General features: G+C 43.9%; 1 protein-coding gene across 2 annotated transcripts in view; it reads right to left on the bottom strand.

Moving 5' to 3' along the window:
* The window catches only part of JMY (junction mediating and regulatory protein, p53 cofactor), a 182,389-nt gene that overhangs the window by 157,026 nt on the left and 5,753 nt on the right, over positions 1 to 19,610 (bottom strand). For both annotated transcript variants that reach the window (XM_033929536.1, XM_033929527.1), the window contains exon 2: positions 627 to 800. In XM_033929536.1, the coding sequence (XP_033785427.1) occupies positions 627 to 800 (174 nt within the window). The remainder of the gene's footprint in view (positions 1 to 626; positions 801 to 19,610) is intronic.

The following is a 19,610-nucleotide window of genomic DNA, read 5'->3' as shown; positions in this document are numbered from 1 at the left end:
CCCTTCAGTTTCTCCGAGTGCCCCCTCGTACCTGTTGTCCCTCTCAGTCTGAAGAACCTGTCCCTATCCACCCTCTCTATGCCTCTCAGGATCTTGAAGGTCTCTATCATATCTCCCCTGAGCCTCCTTTTTTCCAGAGAGAAGAGACCCAGCTTATCCAGCCTCTCGGCGTATGGGCAGTTTTCCAGCCCTCTTACAAGCTTCGTTGCTCTCCTTTGGACTCTCTCAAGTATCGCCATGTCCTTCTTGAGGTGAGCTCCCCTCAAAATGAACATCTCTCTTGCTGTAGCTGGTGGGACATTTTGTTTTCCATCATTTTGTCTATCTTCTACTAATTCTCTTTCCAGGTCTCGGGAACCCCAGTTCCATTTCCATAGGAGTCCCGTGAGCCTGGGGGGATCCCCATGGTAGTCCCGAAGACCTAGGGGGATCCCCGTGGTATTCCCACAATCCCCGCTCCCATGCAGACCTCTAATACAAATTAGATGCATTCAAAATAAAGGGTCTATAACTCTCCAGCCTACATATTTCTTTTAAAACCACAGTGAAAATACTTCCTCTCTCCTAAACTCACTTTTGTTAGTATACTATCTGACTACATATAAGTAAGATTATTGACATAATACCTTTATCTGTTGTCTCCTGAGCATTGCCAGTTCTCTCATATCTCGGAATGGCTGCAGTAAGTATTGGTACAATTCTGTAGTGGCTTCTGCAAGATTACCATAAGCATCATCCTCCATCTGATATAGTTCAAGTAATTCTACCATGCTTTCTGTGTTCTTGTGTTTCTCCAGCAGCTGTAGAGAAAGGAAAAAAAATAAACAATGCTTTATGGTTTGACAAATTCAAAATGTATTTGGCATCAGTATATATGTTCTAGCATTTTGTTTTGTGAAATATCAAAAAATGTAAATAACATAGTAACATACATAGTAGATGACAGCAGATAAAGACCCGAATGGTCCATCCAGTCTGCCCAACCTGATACAATTTAAATTTTTTAAATTTTTTTTTCTTAGCTATTTCTGGGCAAGAATCCAAAGCTATATACGGTACTGTGCTTCTATTCCAACTGCCGAAATCTCCGTTAAAACCTACTCCAGCCCATCTACACCCTCCCAGCCCCTGAAGCCCAGCCCATCCCCCACCAAACGGCCAAACACAGAAACAGACCGTGCAAGTCTGCCCAGTACTGGCCTTAGTTCAATATTTAATATTATTTTCTGATTCTAGATTCTCTGTGTTCATCCCACGCTTCTTTGAACTCAGTCACAGTTTTACTCTCCACCACCTCTCTCGGGAGCGCATTCCAGGCATCCACCACCCTCTCCGTAAAGTAGAATTTCCTAACATTGCCTTTGAATCTACCACCCCTCAACCTCAAATTATGTCCTCTGGTTTTACCATTTTCCTTTCTCTGGAAAATATTTTGTTCTACGTTAATACCCTTCAAGTATTTGAACGTCTGAATCCAGTGCAAGCTAGAAATGGGAACATCAAAAGTGAAAAGAACTACAACAACAGCACTCAATTTTAGAAAAGGAAATTACGAGGCCATGAGGAAAATGGTAGGAAAGAAACTCAGCAACAGCTCAGGGAAGATGGAGACCGTAGAGGAAGCCTGGGCCCTATTCAAGGGCACGGTGCACGAAGCACAAAACCTGTATGTCCCTAGGTTTAGGAAAGAGTGCAAAAAAAAATTGAACCAAAAACCTGGCGTGGATAACAAATGCAGTGAGAAAGGCGATAAGTAACAAGAAAACATCATTTATAAAATGGAAAAAGGACCAAACTAAGGACAACCAGAAGGAACACAAAAGGCACCAAAAGAAGTGTGGTTAGGAAAGCAAAAAGAGAATATGAGGAGACTGGCGGGGGAAGCAAAAAACTTCAAACCATTCTTCAGGTATGTGAAGGGGAAACAACCAGCCAGGGAGGAAGTGGGACCTTTGGACAATAGAGACAGGAAGGGAGTGGTTAAGGAGGAAAAAGAGATAGCTGACAGGTTAAACAAGTTCTTTTCGTCAGTCTTAACATTTTTATTCAATGATGCTTTTATTAATTAAACGATCAAGCTAATGTACACTTTTACAAAATAATTTTTTTTTCCCCTACTTTCTTTCCCCTTCCTTGTGTTTTTACCCCCTTTATGTTTTTCTGACTGAAGTAAGAAGTAAGCAAAGAGGATGTTTGCTTACTAGAAACCCCCGCCGCAATTGGGCACCCCCTTGCCGCTTCTTACTATCATCTGGGCCTGGGCACCGGCACCGGCTCTCGGAGAGAGCATGAATTCGCAGGCCTTGAGCATGCGCAGATGCTCAAGGCCCAGCAAGAAGAGGAGGCCGATCTTCGGGCACCAGCACCAACACACAGGACAGGTGCCCCGGCCCAGATGACAGTAAGAAGCGGCAGGGGGGTTCCGAATCGCAGCGGGGGGTGCCGGATCGCGGGGGGGAGGGTGCCGCTCTTAAATCGAGGCAAGCTCGGTTTCCGAGGCACCGATTTTGTGAATGTTTTGCTCGTCTTGCAAAACACTCACAAACCGGTGCACCATTGTATTTCACTTGTTATTGCATTAAATGAAATGTACTTAATGTATTGTAGGCAGTTTCAAACTAAATCAAGAAAGGTTAATAAAACACTTCTATGTAAAAATCAGGGCTGTGGAGTCAGAATCAGAGTTGGAGACAATTTCAGAGTCGTAAGTACCAGAAACTGAGGAGTTGGAGTCGAAGGATTTATCTACTGACTCCATAGCCCTGGTAAAAATCAGTCTTAGATTACATTACATTACATTAGGGACTTCTATTCCGCCTATACCTTGCAGTTCAAGGCGGATTACAAAAGAGCTAACTGGACATTTCCAGTGAGGTTACAACAGTTTTGTTTTTTTGTTTTGTTTTTTTGTTACAAGGGAGGAGAAGTAGCTGGATTAATTCCAGAAGAACTTGCAAATTGGATATTAAATTGACTGTACGTTACTGTGTGATATAACAAATAGATTAGTTAGAGTACAAATAAGATTACGTTACATTTCAGGGATCTGAATACTTGGTTGGTGTTTTGGGGAGGAAGAGATTATTTAAGTGGAGGTTTGGGGGGAGAATTTATCTAGGAGGAGGGGGAAGGGTTGGGTTAAGATATCTGGATAAATTTTTTGAAAAGTAGAGTTTTGATTTCTTTTCGAAAAGTTTTCAAGTCGCCTGTTGCCGTTAACAAGTTGGAGATGGAGTGGTTAGGTTTTGCTGCTTGCGTCGCCAGAAGGTTATCAAACATCTTTTTGCGCTGAGTGCCCTTGAGTGGAGGGAAGGCAAAAGGGTTCGGAGTTCTTCTTTGTCTTGAGGTGAGGATCTGGTTTAGGCGGTTGTTTAGATAGGGGGGGGGGGCGGAGCCGTTTAATGCTTTGAATAATAGACAGTAGAATTTGAATTGAATTCGTGCTTGTATAGGTAGCCAGTGAGAGTCTAGGAAGGCAGTTGTAATATGATCATATTTTCTCAGGGAGTAGATCAGTCTGAGGGCAGTGTTTTGTATAGTCTGAAGTTGTTTTATCATGTTGGCAGGACAAAGTAGATAGAGGAAATTGCAATAGTCCAGTAGACCTAAGACTAGGGATTGGACAATTAGCCTGAATTGTGCTGGGTCGAATAATTTTCTTATTTTACGTAGATTTCTCATAATTAAAAAAGCTTTCTGGGATGTTTTATTGATTTGGGACTGCATTGTGCAGCATCTGTCTATCGTTATTCCTAGGAGTTTGAGTTCGGGCTGTATTGGGTATTTGGTGTTTTTAATTTTCAGTTCTGTAATGGTGGGAGTTTTGGCCTTTTCGAACAGAAGGAATTTTGTTAGCAGCACTTTGAGACCAAGAAGGTAGTTAAACTGTAAAGTCTGCATAGCATGAGGAATAGTGAAAAATAAGTTAAACAGCATATTTTATGTAATGGATCCTAGACGGATAAAAAACAAATGAGATTTTTTTTTTTAAACTTGATTTTTATTTATTTTTTTTTAATAAAATGCTTTTTGGAGGAAAAATGTATCTAAAGATAGAAATTTAAGATAAGTTAAAAAAAAAACCCCAATCATGAAATAAGAATTAGTTTTAATTATGTATTATGAGGCTGTACTGTATATTCATGCAATGTTTAAATTTTTTGGTAAATGAATGCCATTAATCCATTCATATATCACAGCCAATTTTTCTATCTAAAAGATATTATCACAGATGCTTGGTTTAGCATTTTTCAAAACTGTGAATTTGTGTCTGCAGAGATAACATGCTTCTTCACAGCAATTGGGAACTTTGAATCTAGATAGTGCATCTGTAGCAATACAGGAATGGCAATCCTCCATCTTGCATGCGTTAGATGTTGTAGCTCCGCAAAAAGAAAAAATTGTGAGGGCGGAAGAAAGGAATATGCAATGGTTGATAGCAGATTTGAAGGAAAGTCATAAAGAGTTAAGAAGGAGAGAATGTGAATGGCGCAAGGAGTGGTCGGACGAAATGAGAACTTGGTATATATTGCAGTTATGCGAGTTTGGATCTTTGGTATAATTATGAAAGAAGCATTTTTTTTCCAAAGGAGGGTGGACAGTGCTATAAATAAACCTCACAAATTGTTTCAGCTGGCGAGGAAGCATCCAAAAACCCTCCTGTCCTTTTTCAGTGGATCAGTTTAATCATTATTTTTTAGCAAAGGTTGCATTGATTGTGCAAACGATTCCATGGATTGAAGAGGCTTCATATGTGGATGGTGGAATGGGTGGTTTGTGGGATACGTTCGAGGTGGTGGACGAATCAGATGTGGCTATCGCTTTAAGATCTTGTAGGCTCATACAATCTAAGGGACACATCTGCTCTGCAGATGTTTTGAAGCGTCTTGGTGGTAAAATCGTCCCAGTAATTATGAAGATAATAAATCTAATACTTATGAAGGGTGAGGTCCCTGACACTTTGAAGATAGCGAAAATTAGACTGCTGTTATGGCAAAAATACTGGAAAAGCTGGTATACTCACAACTCAATCATTATTTTCAGAAGCACTGTATTCTTGATGACCATCAGTATGTTTTTCGGAAACATTATAGCATAGAGACCTTGTTGGTGTCGATGCTAGACGAGATGCGAAGTGGAATGGACAGTGGGAAGGTATATTTGGTGGTATTTTTGGACGTTTCCGCAGCATTTGATACCCTTGACCATGCAATATTGTTAGATTGAAGAGCTGTGGGGTAGGTGGAATAGTGCTGGCCTGGTTTGAATATTTTTTGCGTAGGAGATAGCAGGACGTCTTGGTTGATGGAAGACTGTCCTGTTGTAGGGCAGTTTGGACAGGGGTTCCACAGGGATCTGCAGCATTATTTAATCTGTATCTTATGCCACTTTGTAAGCTGCTGATGTGTCTTGGAGTCTCCTACAGACTTTATGCCGACAAAATTCAATTCTTCCTCGCTATTGATGGTGATTTTGATACAGTAATATCACAGATGCAGATGGTTGTTGCAGAAATAATGAGCTGGATGGATTGCAATAGATTAAAGCTGAACATCCAAAAGACAAAAGTGATGTGCATTGGGAGGTTTCTGGGCTCTGATATCCTAGTTGCTCTTCAGTTACTGGAAGAAATCATACTGATAGTGCAAGAAGTAAAGTATTTGGGAGCTCTTGTGGACTCGGGGCTCACCTTTAGAGGGCAAGTACAGGTAATGGTAAGGAATGTGTTTTTCAAACTTTGTATGATAAGTCGTCTTAGACCAGGGATCTCAAAGTCCCTCCTTGAGAGCCGCAATCCAGTTGGGTTTTCAGGATTTCCCCAATAAATATGCATGAGATCTATGTGCATGCACTGCTTTCAATGCATATTCATTGGGGAAATCCTGAAAACCTGACTGGATTGCGGCCCTCAAGGAGGGACTTTGAGATTCCTGTCTTAGACCTTATCTGTCTAATTGTACGTTTAAAACTATTTTGCAGACAATTATCTTTTCAGGCCTTGATTACCGTAATTTGGTGCTTCTGGGTGTGCCAACTTCGTCTTTGTGTGCTCTCCGGGTTGCACAAAATTCAGTAATTAGAACATTGTTTAGGTTGGAGAGATGGGAACATGTGTTCGAATGCTAAGTGAGTCTGTATTAGTTAAAGTTGATCTATAGGATCACTATAAGCTGTTATTAAAAGTTTATGTGTTTGCATAATTTGGCTCCAAAATGTTTGATTAAGAGCATTCTGCCATATGTTCCATCTCATTAACTTCAATCTGCAGGGCTGTAGAATTGCAAATTCCAACTGGTAAAGATCTTAGATTGAAAGTATTTGTTGTATTGGCCCAAGAGAATGGAATAGGCTCCCTTTATATATTCGTTGCAGACTGAACTCTGAGGACTTTCTTAAGAGATCAGACTTCACAGGTGACCCTTGAGGGGAGGAATGCTGGCCTAGTGCCTAACCCTCAGTAAGCCTGGTTCTAAGAGAGCGGTTATAGAGGATCAGCATTAAAGATGCAGGCCCACCCCTAGCTCATTTCTTTACTAATAGCAACCTGTGAACTACTGTCTGCCTCTGGAACAGGGTAGAAAGAAAAGGAGGAGGATTAGCGTTATATGTTAAAGATCATATTAAAGCCACACAATTGCAGGATCTAAAGGGCATTACTTTGGTAGGAGTTTTCTGCCCTTTTTTTTTTTTTCTTCCAGGTGTAAGTTCTTCTGCACCACAGTATGGCTGGGAAACATCATATCACCAAAGCTGCTGCTCAGATTACAACTTCTGTCTCTGTGCAAACAGAAAATGTTACCTAGGCAGAGGGAATATCTCCATGTACAAGCTGTCTTCAGCTTGAATCCCTCATGAAGGAAGTAAAAACTGAGAAAGGAGGTGGCAAGATTGAAAAGCATCCATGAAAATGAGAGGTATATTTATTAAATGGTTCATGAGGTGTCAAAGATTTCCAGTAGTGGGGAAGAAGAGGCTGTGCTGAGAAGACAGCTGGACTCAGATTACAGAACACTGTAAGATTGGTACTGTGACTACCCCTGCCCTTGAACTGTCCTGGAAGTGGAGGAGATGAGAGCATCTCAAGGAGAGGAAGGATCAAAGCTTGAAATCCCCAAAAGTACTGGATCCGTGACCACTAGGAGGCATAAGGTAGTAGTAGTTGGCAATTCTCTTCTGAGGGGTGCAGAAGCGTCTATCTGCAGACCAAACATGATGTCACGAGAGGTATGCTGTCTGCCTGGTGCCAAAATCCAAGATGTTATAGAGAGCTTGCCAAGACTCATCAAGCCTGATGACTACTATCCAATGCTGCTCATCCACATTGGCAGTAACGATACTGTCAGGTACTCTTGTGAACGTGTCAAAAGAAACTTTGAGGCTCTGGGAGAGAAGATGAAGCAGTCAGATGCTCAGGTGGCATTCTCGTCCATCCTCCCTCTCAAGGGTAAAGGCCAGGGAAGAGAAGCTCGCATCCTGGAAATGAATGCGTGGCTACGTGGATGGTGTCATCAAGAGCATTTTGGCTTCCTGGACCATGGGATGATCTTCCAAGGGCTCCTGAGCAGGGATGGTGTGCATCTATCAAAGAAGGAAAGAAGTGTCTTTTGCCAGCAGCCTGGCTAATCTACTGAAGAGGGCTTTAAACTAGAAGTGATGGGGCAGGGTGATCAAAGCTCCCGGGTGAGTCTAAGCCCTTAGGTAAGTAAATCATTGAATACCTCTACACGGATGGGAAAAGGGGGCAATATCTGGAAAGCAGTATATACTAATGCTCAAAGTTTGGGAAACAAGATTCTGGATCTAGAAGCTGTGATGGAAGAAGAGGAGTTGGATTATAGTGGCGATCACAGAGACATGGTTCAAAGAGAATCATGACTGGGATGTAGTTATACCGGGCTATAATCTGTTCAGGAAAGACAAGGTAGGAAGATAAGGAGAAGGGGTACATAACATAAGAACATAAGCATCACCTCTGCTGAGTCAGACCATGTGTCCATCACGCCCAGCAGTCCGCTCCCGCGGCGTTATTTGTTATAGGTTAAAGATCATATTAAAGCCACACAATTGCAGGATATGCAGGGCAAGGAAGAGGCACTGTGGATCAATTTGGAAAGAGGGAATGGTGAATATATTTATGGTACATTGGTGTGATATACAGGCCTCTTTCACAGACGGAAGAAGTAGATAGAGATTTAACAGTAATCATTCAGAATATATCTAAAAAAAGAGGAAGTCTTGCTAATAGGTGATTTTAACATGCCGGATGTTGATTGGGGTATCCCTATTGTGGGGTCTTCTAGAAGTAGGGAGATCCTGGATTCTCTATAAGGCGAACTATTCCAGCAGTTGGTAATGGAACCCACATGGGATGGGGGTCATACTGGACTTAGTGCTTACAAACAGGGAAAGTGTTTCTGATGTTACAGTGGGTAATCATCTGGCATCCAGTGAATACTGCATGGTATGGTTTAACATTAAGATGGGTACAGAGAGGATTCATTCAAAAGCAAATGTTCTAGACTTTTTAAAAAACTAACTTTGTTCGGATGGGGGTTTATGTCAAGGAATTATTGTCTGGCTGGGACTGTCTGGAAGGAGTAGAAATGCGGTGGGCAAAACTGAAAGAAGCGATTGTAAGAGCGAAAAAACTTTTTGTGAGGCAAGTAAGAGGAAAAGAAGGCCGCTTTGGTTCTCAAAAGTAGTAGCTGAGAAGATAAGGAATAAGCTGTTAGCTTTCATAAACTACAAAAGATCACAGAAAAAGGAAGACAAGCAAAAATATCTGGAAAAGTTAAGAGAGGATGGCTGTGTAGTTAGGAAACCAAAGATACAAATAGAAGAAAAAATAGCTGACACGGTAAAATGGTGAGACAAGACTTTTTTTTTAGATATATTAGTGATAGGAAGAAGCGAGACTCAAAGGTTAAGGGGAGGAATATGTAGAAGCAAATAAAGAAAAGGCCGAACTGCTTAACAAATATTTCTGTTCTGTGTTCACGGATGAGGCGCCAGGAGCGGAACCGCAGAAGACAAACGTGAATAGGGATGGAGGAGTAATAGACCCTGATCGATTTTCAGAGAGTTGTGTTCATTAGGAGCTAGCTATAATAAAGATAGACAAAGCGATGGGGCCGAATGGTGTACATCCTAGGGTGCTAAAGGAACTTAGGGAAGTTCTGGTAGCTAGCTCCACTAACTTGACCTTTTCAATGAGTCTCTAGAGTCAGGAGTGGTACTGGAGGACTGGAGAAGGGCGGATGTGGTCCCTCTCCACAAAAGTGGAAGCAAGGAAGAAATAGGGAATTACAGGCCGGTAAGTCTGACTTCTGTGGCAAGCAAATTAATGGAAACACTTTTAAAACAGAGAATGGTCAAGTTTCTGGAATCCTGTGGATTACAGGACTGGAGGCAAAATGGATTCACTAGAGGTAGGTCTTGTCAGACAAATATGATCAATTTCTTTGACTAGGTGACCAGAGAATTGGATAGAGGATGTGTGCTAGATATGGTGTATTTAGATTTTAGCAAAGCCTTTGACAGTGTTCCACACAGATGTCTAATAAATAAACTGAGTGCCCTCAGGATGGGTCCCAAAGTGACAGACTGGGTCAAGAACTGGTTGAGTGGAAGGCGACAGATGGTAGTGATCAATCGAGATCGCTCTGAGGAAAAGGATGTTATCAATGGTGTGCCTCAAGGTTTTGTTCTTGGGCCTGTTCTTTTTAACATGTTTATAAACGATATTGCTGAAGGGTTGTCAGATAAGATTTGCCTCTTTGCGGATAATACCAAAATCTGCAGTAGAGTAGACATGCTGGTGGTGTGAATAACATGAAGATCTGGCGAAGCTTGAAGAATGGTCTGAAATTTGGCAGCTATAATTTAATGCTAAGAAATGCAAGGTCATGCATTTGGGCTGCAAAAACCCAAGGGAACAGTACAGTTTAGAGAACTTATGTGCACAACAGAAGAGCGGGACTTGGGTGTGATTGTATGTGATGATCTTAAGATGGCCAAACAGGTTGAAAAGGTGACGGTGAAAGCTAGAAGGATGCTAGGTTGCATAGGGAGAGAGGTATGGCCAGTAGGAAAAAAGGAGATATTGATGCTCCTGTATAAGACTTTGGTGAGATCTCATTTAGAATATTGTGTACAATTCTGGAGGCTGCACCTTCAAAAAGATATAAAAAGGATGGAGTCGTTCCAGAGGAAGGCTACTAAAATGGTATGTGGTCTTCATCATATGGCATATGGGGACAGACTTAAAGATCTCAATCTGTATACTTAGGAGGAAAGGCGGGAGAGGGGAGATATAATAGAGACGTTTAAATACCTAAGTAATGTAAATGCGCAAGAGTTGAGTCTCTTTCATTTGAAAGGAAACTCTGCAATGAGAGGGCATAGGATGAAGTTAAGGAGGTGATAGGCTCTAAGGAAATACTTTTTTACAGAAAGGGTTGAGATGCATGGAACAGACTTCCAGAACAGGTGGTGGAGAAAGAGACTGTGTCTGAATTCAAAAGGGCCTGCGAAAGGCACATGGGATCTCTCGGAGAGAGAAAGAGATAATGGTTACTTCGGATGGGCTGATTAGATGGGCCATTTGGCCATCATGTTTTTATGTTCTATGTTAACAACAGAATTTGCAGAATTTTAAGCGATTACCAACGTCTTTTCTGTCAAATGAACTATAGAAACATAGAAAATGACAGCAGAAAAGGGCCACGGCCCATCTAGTCTGCCCACACTAATGGCCCACCCCCTAACTACCTCCATGAAGAGATCCCACATGCCAATCCCATCTTTTCTTAAAATCTGACACACTGCTGGCCTCAATTACCTGTTGTGGAAGATTATTCCAGCAGTCAACCACCCTTTCGGTGAAGAAATATTTTCTGGTGTCGCCATGAAATTTCCCACCCCTGATTTTCAACAGATGCCCTCTTGTTGCCATGGGTCCTTTAAGGAAAAAGAGATCCTCTTCCACCTCGATACGGCCCGTGACATATTTGAACGTCTCGATCATGTCTCCCCTCTCTCTGCTTTCCTCGAGTGAGTACAGCTGCAACTTACCCAGTCATTCCTCATACGGGAGATCCTTGAGTCCTGAGACCATCCTGGTGGCCATTCGCTGAACCGACTCAACTCTCCACACATCTTTTTGATAATGCGGCCTCCAGAATTGTACACAGTATTCCAGATGGGGTTTCACCATGGATCTGTATAACGGCATTATGTCCTCGGGCTTACGGCTGATGAAACTTCTACGGATACAGCCCATGATTTGTCTAGCCCTAGATGAAGCTTTCTCCACTTGATTGGCAGTCTTCATGTCTTCGCTAATAATCACCCCCAAGTCACGTTCTGCTACAGTCCTTGCTAGGATCTCACCATTTAGGGTGTAAGTCCTGCATGGATTTTGCCGCCAAGGTGCATGACCTTGCATTTTTTGGCATTGAAACTTAGTTGCCAAGTCTTTGACCAATGCTCCAGCAGGAGTAGGTCCTGCGTCATACTGTCGGGCATTGAGCTTTTGTCAGGCACTGTGCTTTCATCTGTTGTGCGGTTGCCTACTATGTTGCATAGTTTGGCATCATCGGCGAATAATGTAATTTTACCTCGAAGCCCCTCAGCCAAGTCTCTTACGAAGATGTTAATTAGGATCGGGCCCAAGACCGAGCCCTGCGGCACTCCACTGATCACCTCCATCGTATCGGAGAGGGTACCGTTTACCACTACCCTTTGAAGTCTACCTCTAAGCCAGTCCCTAACCCATGCGGTTAATGTTTCACCCAGCCCCATCAAACCTATCTTGCTCAATAACCTGTGGTGTGGGACGCTATCAAACGCTTTGCTGAAGTCCAAGTACACGACGTCCAGGGACTCCCCTATATCCAGCTTTCTTGTTACCCAGTCAAAGAAGCTGATCAGATTAGATTGGCAGGACCTTCCCTTCGTAAAACCATGTTGATGGGGATCTCGTAGATTCTCCTCATTCAGGATTGTATCCAATTGGCGTTTGATTAGTGTTTCCATAAGTTTACTCACTATCGATGCGAGACTCACCGGTCTATAATTCTCAGCCTCCGTCCTGCATCCCTTTTTGTGGAGTGGAATGACGTTAGCCATTTTCCAAACCAACGGGACTCTTCCTGTACTTAGGGAAAGATTGAAAAGCGCGGATAACGGTTCCGCAAGGACGTCACTCAACTCCCTGAGCACCCTGGGGTGTAGTTTGTCCGGTCCCATAGCTTTGTTCACCTTGAGTCTTGGTAGCTCCTTGTAGACACTGCTGGGCGTAAACTCAAAATTTTGAAACGAGTCTTACGAGTTTTCCTTTGTCGGCAGCTGAGGGCCGGATCCCGGCGCCTCGCAAGTGAAAACCGAGCAGAAGTATTCATTTAAAAGTTTGGCTTTGTCAGCTTCCGATTCTACATAGTTTCTTAGGGCGTACTATCCCATCTGTGTTTCTTTTTCTGTCACTAATATACCAAAAGAAGGATTTATTGCCCTTTTTGATGTTCTTCGCAAGGTTCTCCTCCATTCGGAGTTTGGCCTCCCTGACTGCCGTTTTGACCGCTTTTGACTTGGCCAAATAGTCTTCCTTGGATTCTCGCTTCCCTGATAGTTTGTAGAGGATGAACGCTCTTTTCTTCTTTTTTATGAGGTCTGAGGTCTCCTCAGAGAACCACTGTGGTCTATTGTTTCTACGCCGTTTACTTACTGATTTGACGTAGCGGTTGGTTGCTTCGTGTAAGGTTGATTTCAGAGTTGACCACATTACCTCTACATTATCTGTTTCGGCATGGTTTTGCAGTGCCCGATGGACGAAATTTCCCATGCTTTCGAAGTTTGTGCCCTTAAAGTTGAGGACCTTGGTTGATGTGCTTGACTTAGTGAAACCTTTCCTAAGGTTGAACCATATCATGTTGTGGTCACTGGAGGCCAACGTATCACCTACCGAGATCTCTGTGACATTTTCTCCTTTGGTGAGTATTAGGTCTAGTATCGCCAGATCCCTAGTGGGCTCTAATACCATTTGTCTGAGTCTCGCTCCCTTTATAGAGGTTAATAGCTTCCTGCTGCCGCTGGACGCAGCAGAAAGTTTGTTCCAATCCACATCAGGCATATTGAAGTCTCCTAACAATACTGTGTCTCCACGCAAAGTGATATTCTCAATGTCTTTGACTAATTCTATATCCATGCCCTCCTGGAGTTGATTTTTTAAACCTAGGATGAAAGTGAGGTGCTGGTCACCTATTTAATTTTTATTGCTTTTGATTCATGTATATGTATGTTATTTTGTAACCCTTCTTGGGTAAGGGTGGGATATAAATAAATAAACCATAAACAGGCGAAAAAGACCTTAGCACCATTGTTCCTTTGCAAACTGATTTACACAGAATCAACTCCTTACCTCTTAAGTGCTAAGTATATATCTGTACAAGAAGGTAAGTGTGGGGGGGTATAAGCTATAAAAATAAAAGCGAAACCTTTTGAGCAGAATACTCCACAAAGTCTTAGAATCTTTGTATATATATAGCCTGAGGTTTGTCATATTATTCTCTCCTTGATGGAGAAAACCTATAATGGCAGCAGACTATAAAAGAGACCTATTTTGAGAATATTTTAATGAAGTTCCTCTACAGAAAAGGGCAGCTAGCCCGGGGGTTCATGCATCTTTCTTTTCTGGACCTAAGAACAGCGGCCATCTTGCACAAAAAGGTGTGGAAGCCGAAGAGCCCGAGAGACGAAAATTAGAGTCATCTTTGGGTGACTCTATGCTACCTGGTATGGCATCTTCACCTGAATTTGTCTATTTAATGTGGAAAGTTTTTCAGGACAGCCCTCTTTCCAAAGGGAAGGAGGGATGCGCTTCAGATACTGCACATGAGGGCTCGGTCCCTCTGAGTGCATTTTCCTCTCAGTCTACCACTGCCCAGGGCTTTGGAGATATTTTCAATGGGGACACAGATGATGATCGAGTCCCTCACTATTCTCTTACTATCTCAGGATGCACCTCCCCGCTTTGGATCCTGTTTTGGCCTTGGATTCTGGGGTGATCCCATGGCCCTGTGCTTAATTAAGCCCATGGCTCTGCTGGATCTCATTTCCGAGTCCTTGCGTAACCTAAATTTAGACTCAGCCAGTTTCATCTATTTCAGGGATCTCAAAGTCCCTCCTTGAGGGCCGCAATCCAGTCGGGTTTTCAGGATTTCCCCAATGAATATGCATTGAAAGCAGTGCATGCACATAGATCTCATGCATATTCATTGGGGAAATCCTGAAAACCTGACTGGATTGTGGCCCTCAAGGAGGAACTTTGAGACCCCTGATATACTTCCTCCTCCCTTATGAGTGGAGCAAGGGTTCAGTCTATGGCATCCGGACATTAATGTCTTAGTGACCGAGTAGTGGGATTCTCCAGAGGGGTCCCTCAAAGTTGTAAGAGCCATGTCATGGCTATATCCTATGGCACAGGAGTGCCAGCAGCTTTTTACACAGCCTAAAGAGGCATCCTTGATTGCGCAGGTTACTAAACGCACCTCTCTTCTGAGTGAAGGCAGTGTAGTGCTCAAGGATATGCAGGATCATGGTGGGAATGTGGTCCTCACGAGGCTTTTCGTGGCATTGACTTTGGGAGTCAAGCGGCCTCAGCAGCATCCTTTGTGACACGTGCCTGTCTTTACAGGCTATGTACTCTGGAGCGCGAAGACAAGATGCCCTTACCTCAGCTCCTTTTGTCTGGAGTGGATTATGTGACGGATGCTCTCTATTCTATCGTTTGTGTCACGAGTAAAGTGTTGTTTAATTTCTGCCCACAGAATGCTCTGGATCAGACAATGGGCTGGAGATTTCAACTCTAAAGCCACTCTCAGCAGGCTCCCTTTTAAGGAGTGGTTTGTTATTCGGCAAGTGTCTGGACAATCTTATGATTTGTGTGGTAGACTGCCAGCCCAAGACTGCCTGACAACAGACCCAGAGACTCTAGAGCAGGGATGTCAAACTCAATCACATAAGGGGCCAAAATCTGAAACACAGGCAAAGTCGCAGGCCAAAATTTTATTAAAATACTTACGGCCCCTTTTACAAAGCCGTGCGGCAACAGCTCCGAAGCCCTTTAAATCTCTATGGGCTTCGGGGCCGTTAGCACAGCGCAGCCACTAGTGCGGCTTTGTAAAAGAGGCCGTTAGTCTTAGTAGAAGTATAGATCCTTCCTCACCCTGAGATACCATTCCAGCAATTCACCTGGTTATTTTCACCTCATAGATGTTACCATATTTAATCCCAACTTTATTCAAATAGTCATTCTAGGCATAGCCAGTGGAACACTTTTTTTGTTTGGGGGGGCCCGAAAGCTCTGCTCCAGACCCGCTCCCATAATAGTACTAATTGTAATACCATTTTTCCATTTATTTTTCATATATATATATATATATATACACACACACACAATATAATCTTATTAACAACACAAAGTTGTTAACTACAAAATTAAAGCTACAAAAAGCACACTGTATGCTTCTCAACATTCATTCCTACCAGAACACATGCTGTTTGATTCTTGAAGGGGGCTCTTCATGTCCGACCGCCAGTTAAGCATCCTTTCCTCACCTGGGACCTTAACCTGGTGTTGTCTAGCTTTGTCAAGGCTCCTTTTGATCCCCTTCAAGATACTTCCCTCTTGGACTTGACACTCAATACCATTTTTCTGGTGCCATTACTTCGGCGCGTTGTGTGTCAGAACTACAGGCTTTCTCTTGCTGAGACCCTTTTCTCTGGATTTTGGAGGCAAGATTTCCTTTCGGACGGTTCCTTCCTTTTTGCCGAAGATTGTTTCGGCTCTCCATGCTAGTCAGAAGTGTGTTTGCCTGCCTTTTAGCAGACAGGTTCCAGGACACAGGACTGCCTGTTGAAGAAACTGGATGTACGTAGAGTCCCAGGTATTCCAGCGACTGTCTGGATGTCAGATGGCTCTTCCTGAAGTTGACAATCCAGTTCAGGTCTTCCAGCACCTGGAGCACCAGTATGAGGAGCTCCATCAGCCAGTCGTCTAAGTAAGGGTAAACTTGTAGGCCCATGTTTCGCAGGTAAGCTGCCACTACCATCATCACCTTGGTGAATGTCCAAGGCACTGTTGCTAGCCCAAAGGGCAGGGCCACGAACTGGTAATGATGTTCCAGAACATGAAACTGCAGAAATTTGAGGTAGGCCAGAAAAATGGGAATGTGCAAGTGCGCCTCTGTAAGGTCCAAGGAGGCAAGAAACTCCTCTGGAGCCACTGCTGCAATGACCGAACACACTGTCTCCATTCGGAAGAAGGAAATCTTGAGAGCCGCATTCAGGTGCTGAAGATCCAGAATAGGTCTCCAATTTTCTGAGCCTTTGGCACAATAAAGTATACAGAGTATCTGTCTGAGCCCGAGAGGTTAGGTGGTACCCGCTCTATAGCTTGGAATATCCAGTAAGCACTGCACAGTGGCCTGAACTCAAGTGCCTTGTCTGAGCATCCTGAAGGAGAATTCACAAACCAATCTAACAGAGGCTGGACAAATTCCAATTTGTAGTCCGATTGAATAATGTTCAAGACCCACTGGTCTGACGTGATGCACATCCAGGCAGGAAGAAATGCTGAGAGCCAGTCCTCTAATCGCAGAGGGGTATCCCTCGGCCTGGCATCATTGTGTCTTTCTGGTAGGGGGTGCAGAATGGGAACGCCTGTAATCAGTGTAGCGGCGTTGGTGGCCCTGGTAAAATCTCTGCAACGTGGCATTCACATATAGCCTGGAACACTATGAGCCACGAAAATTAGAATGACCAGAAACCCTAGAGGATCTGGGCCTACAATCAGGCAGGGTCTTAGGGCGATTGTCCATCACAGAATCCATGAGGTCATCCAGGCCTTTGCCATGTTTCTATTACAATGAGAGGGCATAAGATGAAGTTAAGAGGTGATAGGCTCCGGAGTAATCTAAGGAAATACTTTTTTTTACAGAATGTATGAAGTGGTGGAGATAGAGAGAGCCCACCGGGACAGATAGGGAAAATACTTGAGTACCTGATTGTAAAACCACTTAGATAAACCTTGATAGACGGTATATATATATATAAAAACACCTAATAATAAACTGCGTCTGAATTCAAAAGAGCCTGGGATAGGCATGTGGATCTCTCGGAGAGAGAAAGATAATGGTTACTGCGGATGGGCAGACTAGATGGGCTATTTGACCTTTATCTGCCATCATGTTTCTATGTTACCAAACAACAATTGCCCCTTAAAAACGAGCCAAAATAGAGTATGCTGACACCTTTGCCAAACCCTCAAGGTCATATAAGGCATCTGCCATATAATCCGTTCCAGCCATCAGTAATTGAGAAGGTGGGGAGGGGGGGATCTATCGCTTCACTTTCCAGTGTGTGAGGTGCGTGTAACAAAAGATGTGGCCCCAGCAGTTTTGATACCTAATGAAGCTGCATCAAAATGTTTTCTGAGGACCACATCCACACAGTGGTCTTGTATATCCTTCAACACCACACACCCCTCACTGAGAAGAGAAGTGCACTTGGTCACCTGCGCCACCAAAGAATCCACCCTGGGCTGACACAAAAGCTGCTGACACTCCTGTGCAGAGGATAAAAGCATGACATAGCTCTAGCACTTTTCAGAGCACCCTCCAGAGTCAAACTATTCCGAGACCAGAAAGCTCATATCCAGATGCCAGGGAAAAGTCACAGACTGCGAGCACACATTACAAAGCCAGGAGGTGGAAGTGGATAGAGCTGGCTGAATGACTAAGTTTAATTCCTACAAAGACTCAACAAGAAGGTCCGGCAGAGCCAAAAACTTAAATAGCGCAGGACCATAGGATCATCACCAGGATCCAAGGCCTCTGAAGAATCTGCATATCCAACATACAAGCCCGGATCCCCCAGTCCAGGAAGCACTGTACCAGCAAACAAGGGATCAGTAAGGTAAAGATCATCCAGATCCCCCAGATCAGGATCAGACAGTGCAAGAGCCGCAGCAGGCTGCAGCAAGAACGTGCCCAAAGGCACTATATCACTAAGAGATGCCATGGAGGCGAATTAAGGCTACACAAGGGAAGATGACTTGTTTTGAACTCTGTCCACAAAAATATCTCATGAATTTAGAAAAGGTGTCCGGCTCCTGGGGCAGAGTCACCCTTAGATGACTTAAATTTGAATTTCTTAGGCAGAAGAACCAGCCGTGCCCAGCCCCGAAAGCAATGCCGGCTGCCCAGCCAGGCTAGCTGAGCGTTTGATCACCTGCTTTTGTGGAGGGGGAGGGGAGGAACTAAGCTGGGTGCTACAGCCCCTCCCCCCCAGCTGTACCACACAGTACATGGCACAAGGATGCTCTAAATGTGCTAAATTTGTACAATCCTGGCATGAGGAGAGCCCAAGGACTCCCATCTCAGCAGTTATCTAGGCAAAACTCAAAATTTTAAGGGATTCCTTCTGCAGCATGCTGGTATGGGGAAATAACCCAGCTACCTAGAAGATCTCACCTATTGCGCTGGAAGAATTATTTCTCAATCCCACCCTTTTCTACCTCTGACAGCCACCCCTCCCCCTCCTCCATCCTGGGTAGATCCCCAGTGTCACTGGGACTTCTTAGGGCCACTGCTGGACATGAAGTGGAGCCTGAAGAGCACCTAGAGCTCATGAAACGCTGCTGGGAAGCGAGAAATGCTCTGCGTGGAAGAGACCACGAAAGAACATAAGAGTTGCCACTGCTGGGACAGACCAGTAGTCCATCATGCCCAGCAGTCTGTTCACGCGGCGGCCCTCCTGTCAAAGACCAGCGCCCTTCCAGCGTACGCCTTTATTTAGCAGGAACTTGTCTAACTTTGCCTTGAATCCCTGGAGGGTGTTTTCCTCTATGAAAGGAGCCATGACCAGCCCCGTCAGGGACCTGAAGTCTACTGCCGGGGAGGGACCTAGGCTGATGCTCTGCCATGCAAGCCATGAGATCATCCAGGCCTTTTTTAAACAGCATCTGACCCTTAAAAGGTAGCCGACTTAATGTGGCTTTAGGGCAGGGTGTCAAATGTCAATCATCGAGGGCCACAATCCAGTCGGGTTTTCAGGATTTCCCCAATGAATATGCATGATATCTATTTGCATGCACTGTTTTCATTGTTTGCTAATAGATCTCATGCATATTCATTGGGGAAATCCTGAAAACCCGACTGGATTGCAGCCCTCGAGGACGGACATTTGACACCTCTGCTTTAGAGGCAAAGTTCCCAGCCCACTATCAAATCCAGAGCATTCTAGGAGCCAAGATTAAGAAGGCCAAGACCTTACTCGTTACCCAAAAAATGTCACAGAAAGCATCTGTTACACAATCCATCATCAATAACAGAAACTGGGAATAGGCATCCTCCTCCTCTGCAAGAGTGTGATACAGAAGAGTATGGCAGATGTTGGCCATGAAGGATGCTACCGCCGCTGTTTTCAGCTCCAATGCCAGTGCTTTAAACTGTCTTTTGAGTACCAAGTCCACCCTGTGGTCTTATTTATCCTCGAGAACCACCCCACCCTCATTGGTAAGGGAAGTGCGACAGGTGACTTGTGCTACCAAG

The sequence above is a fragment of the Geotrypetes seraphini genome, chromosome 1 (assembly GCF_902459505.1).
Source record: "Geotrypetes seraphini chromosome 1, aGeoSer1.1, whole genome shotgun sequence".
NCBI classification, from domain to species: domain Eukaryota; kingdom Metazoa; phylum Chordata; class Amphibia; order Gymnophiona; family Dermophiidae; genus Geotrypetes; species Geotrypetes seraphini.
The sequence above is the reverse complement of the archived record's forward strand: the minus strand, read 5'-3'. Positions and strand labels throughout refer to the sequence as shown.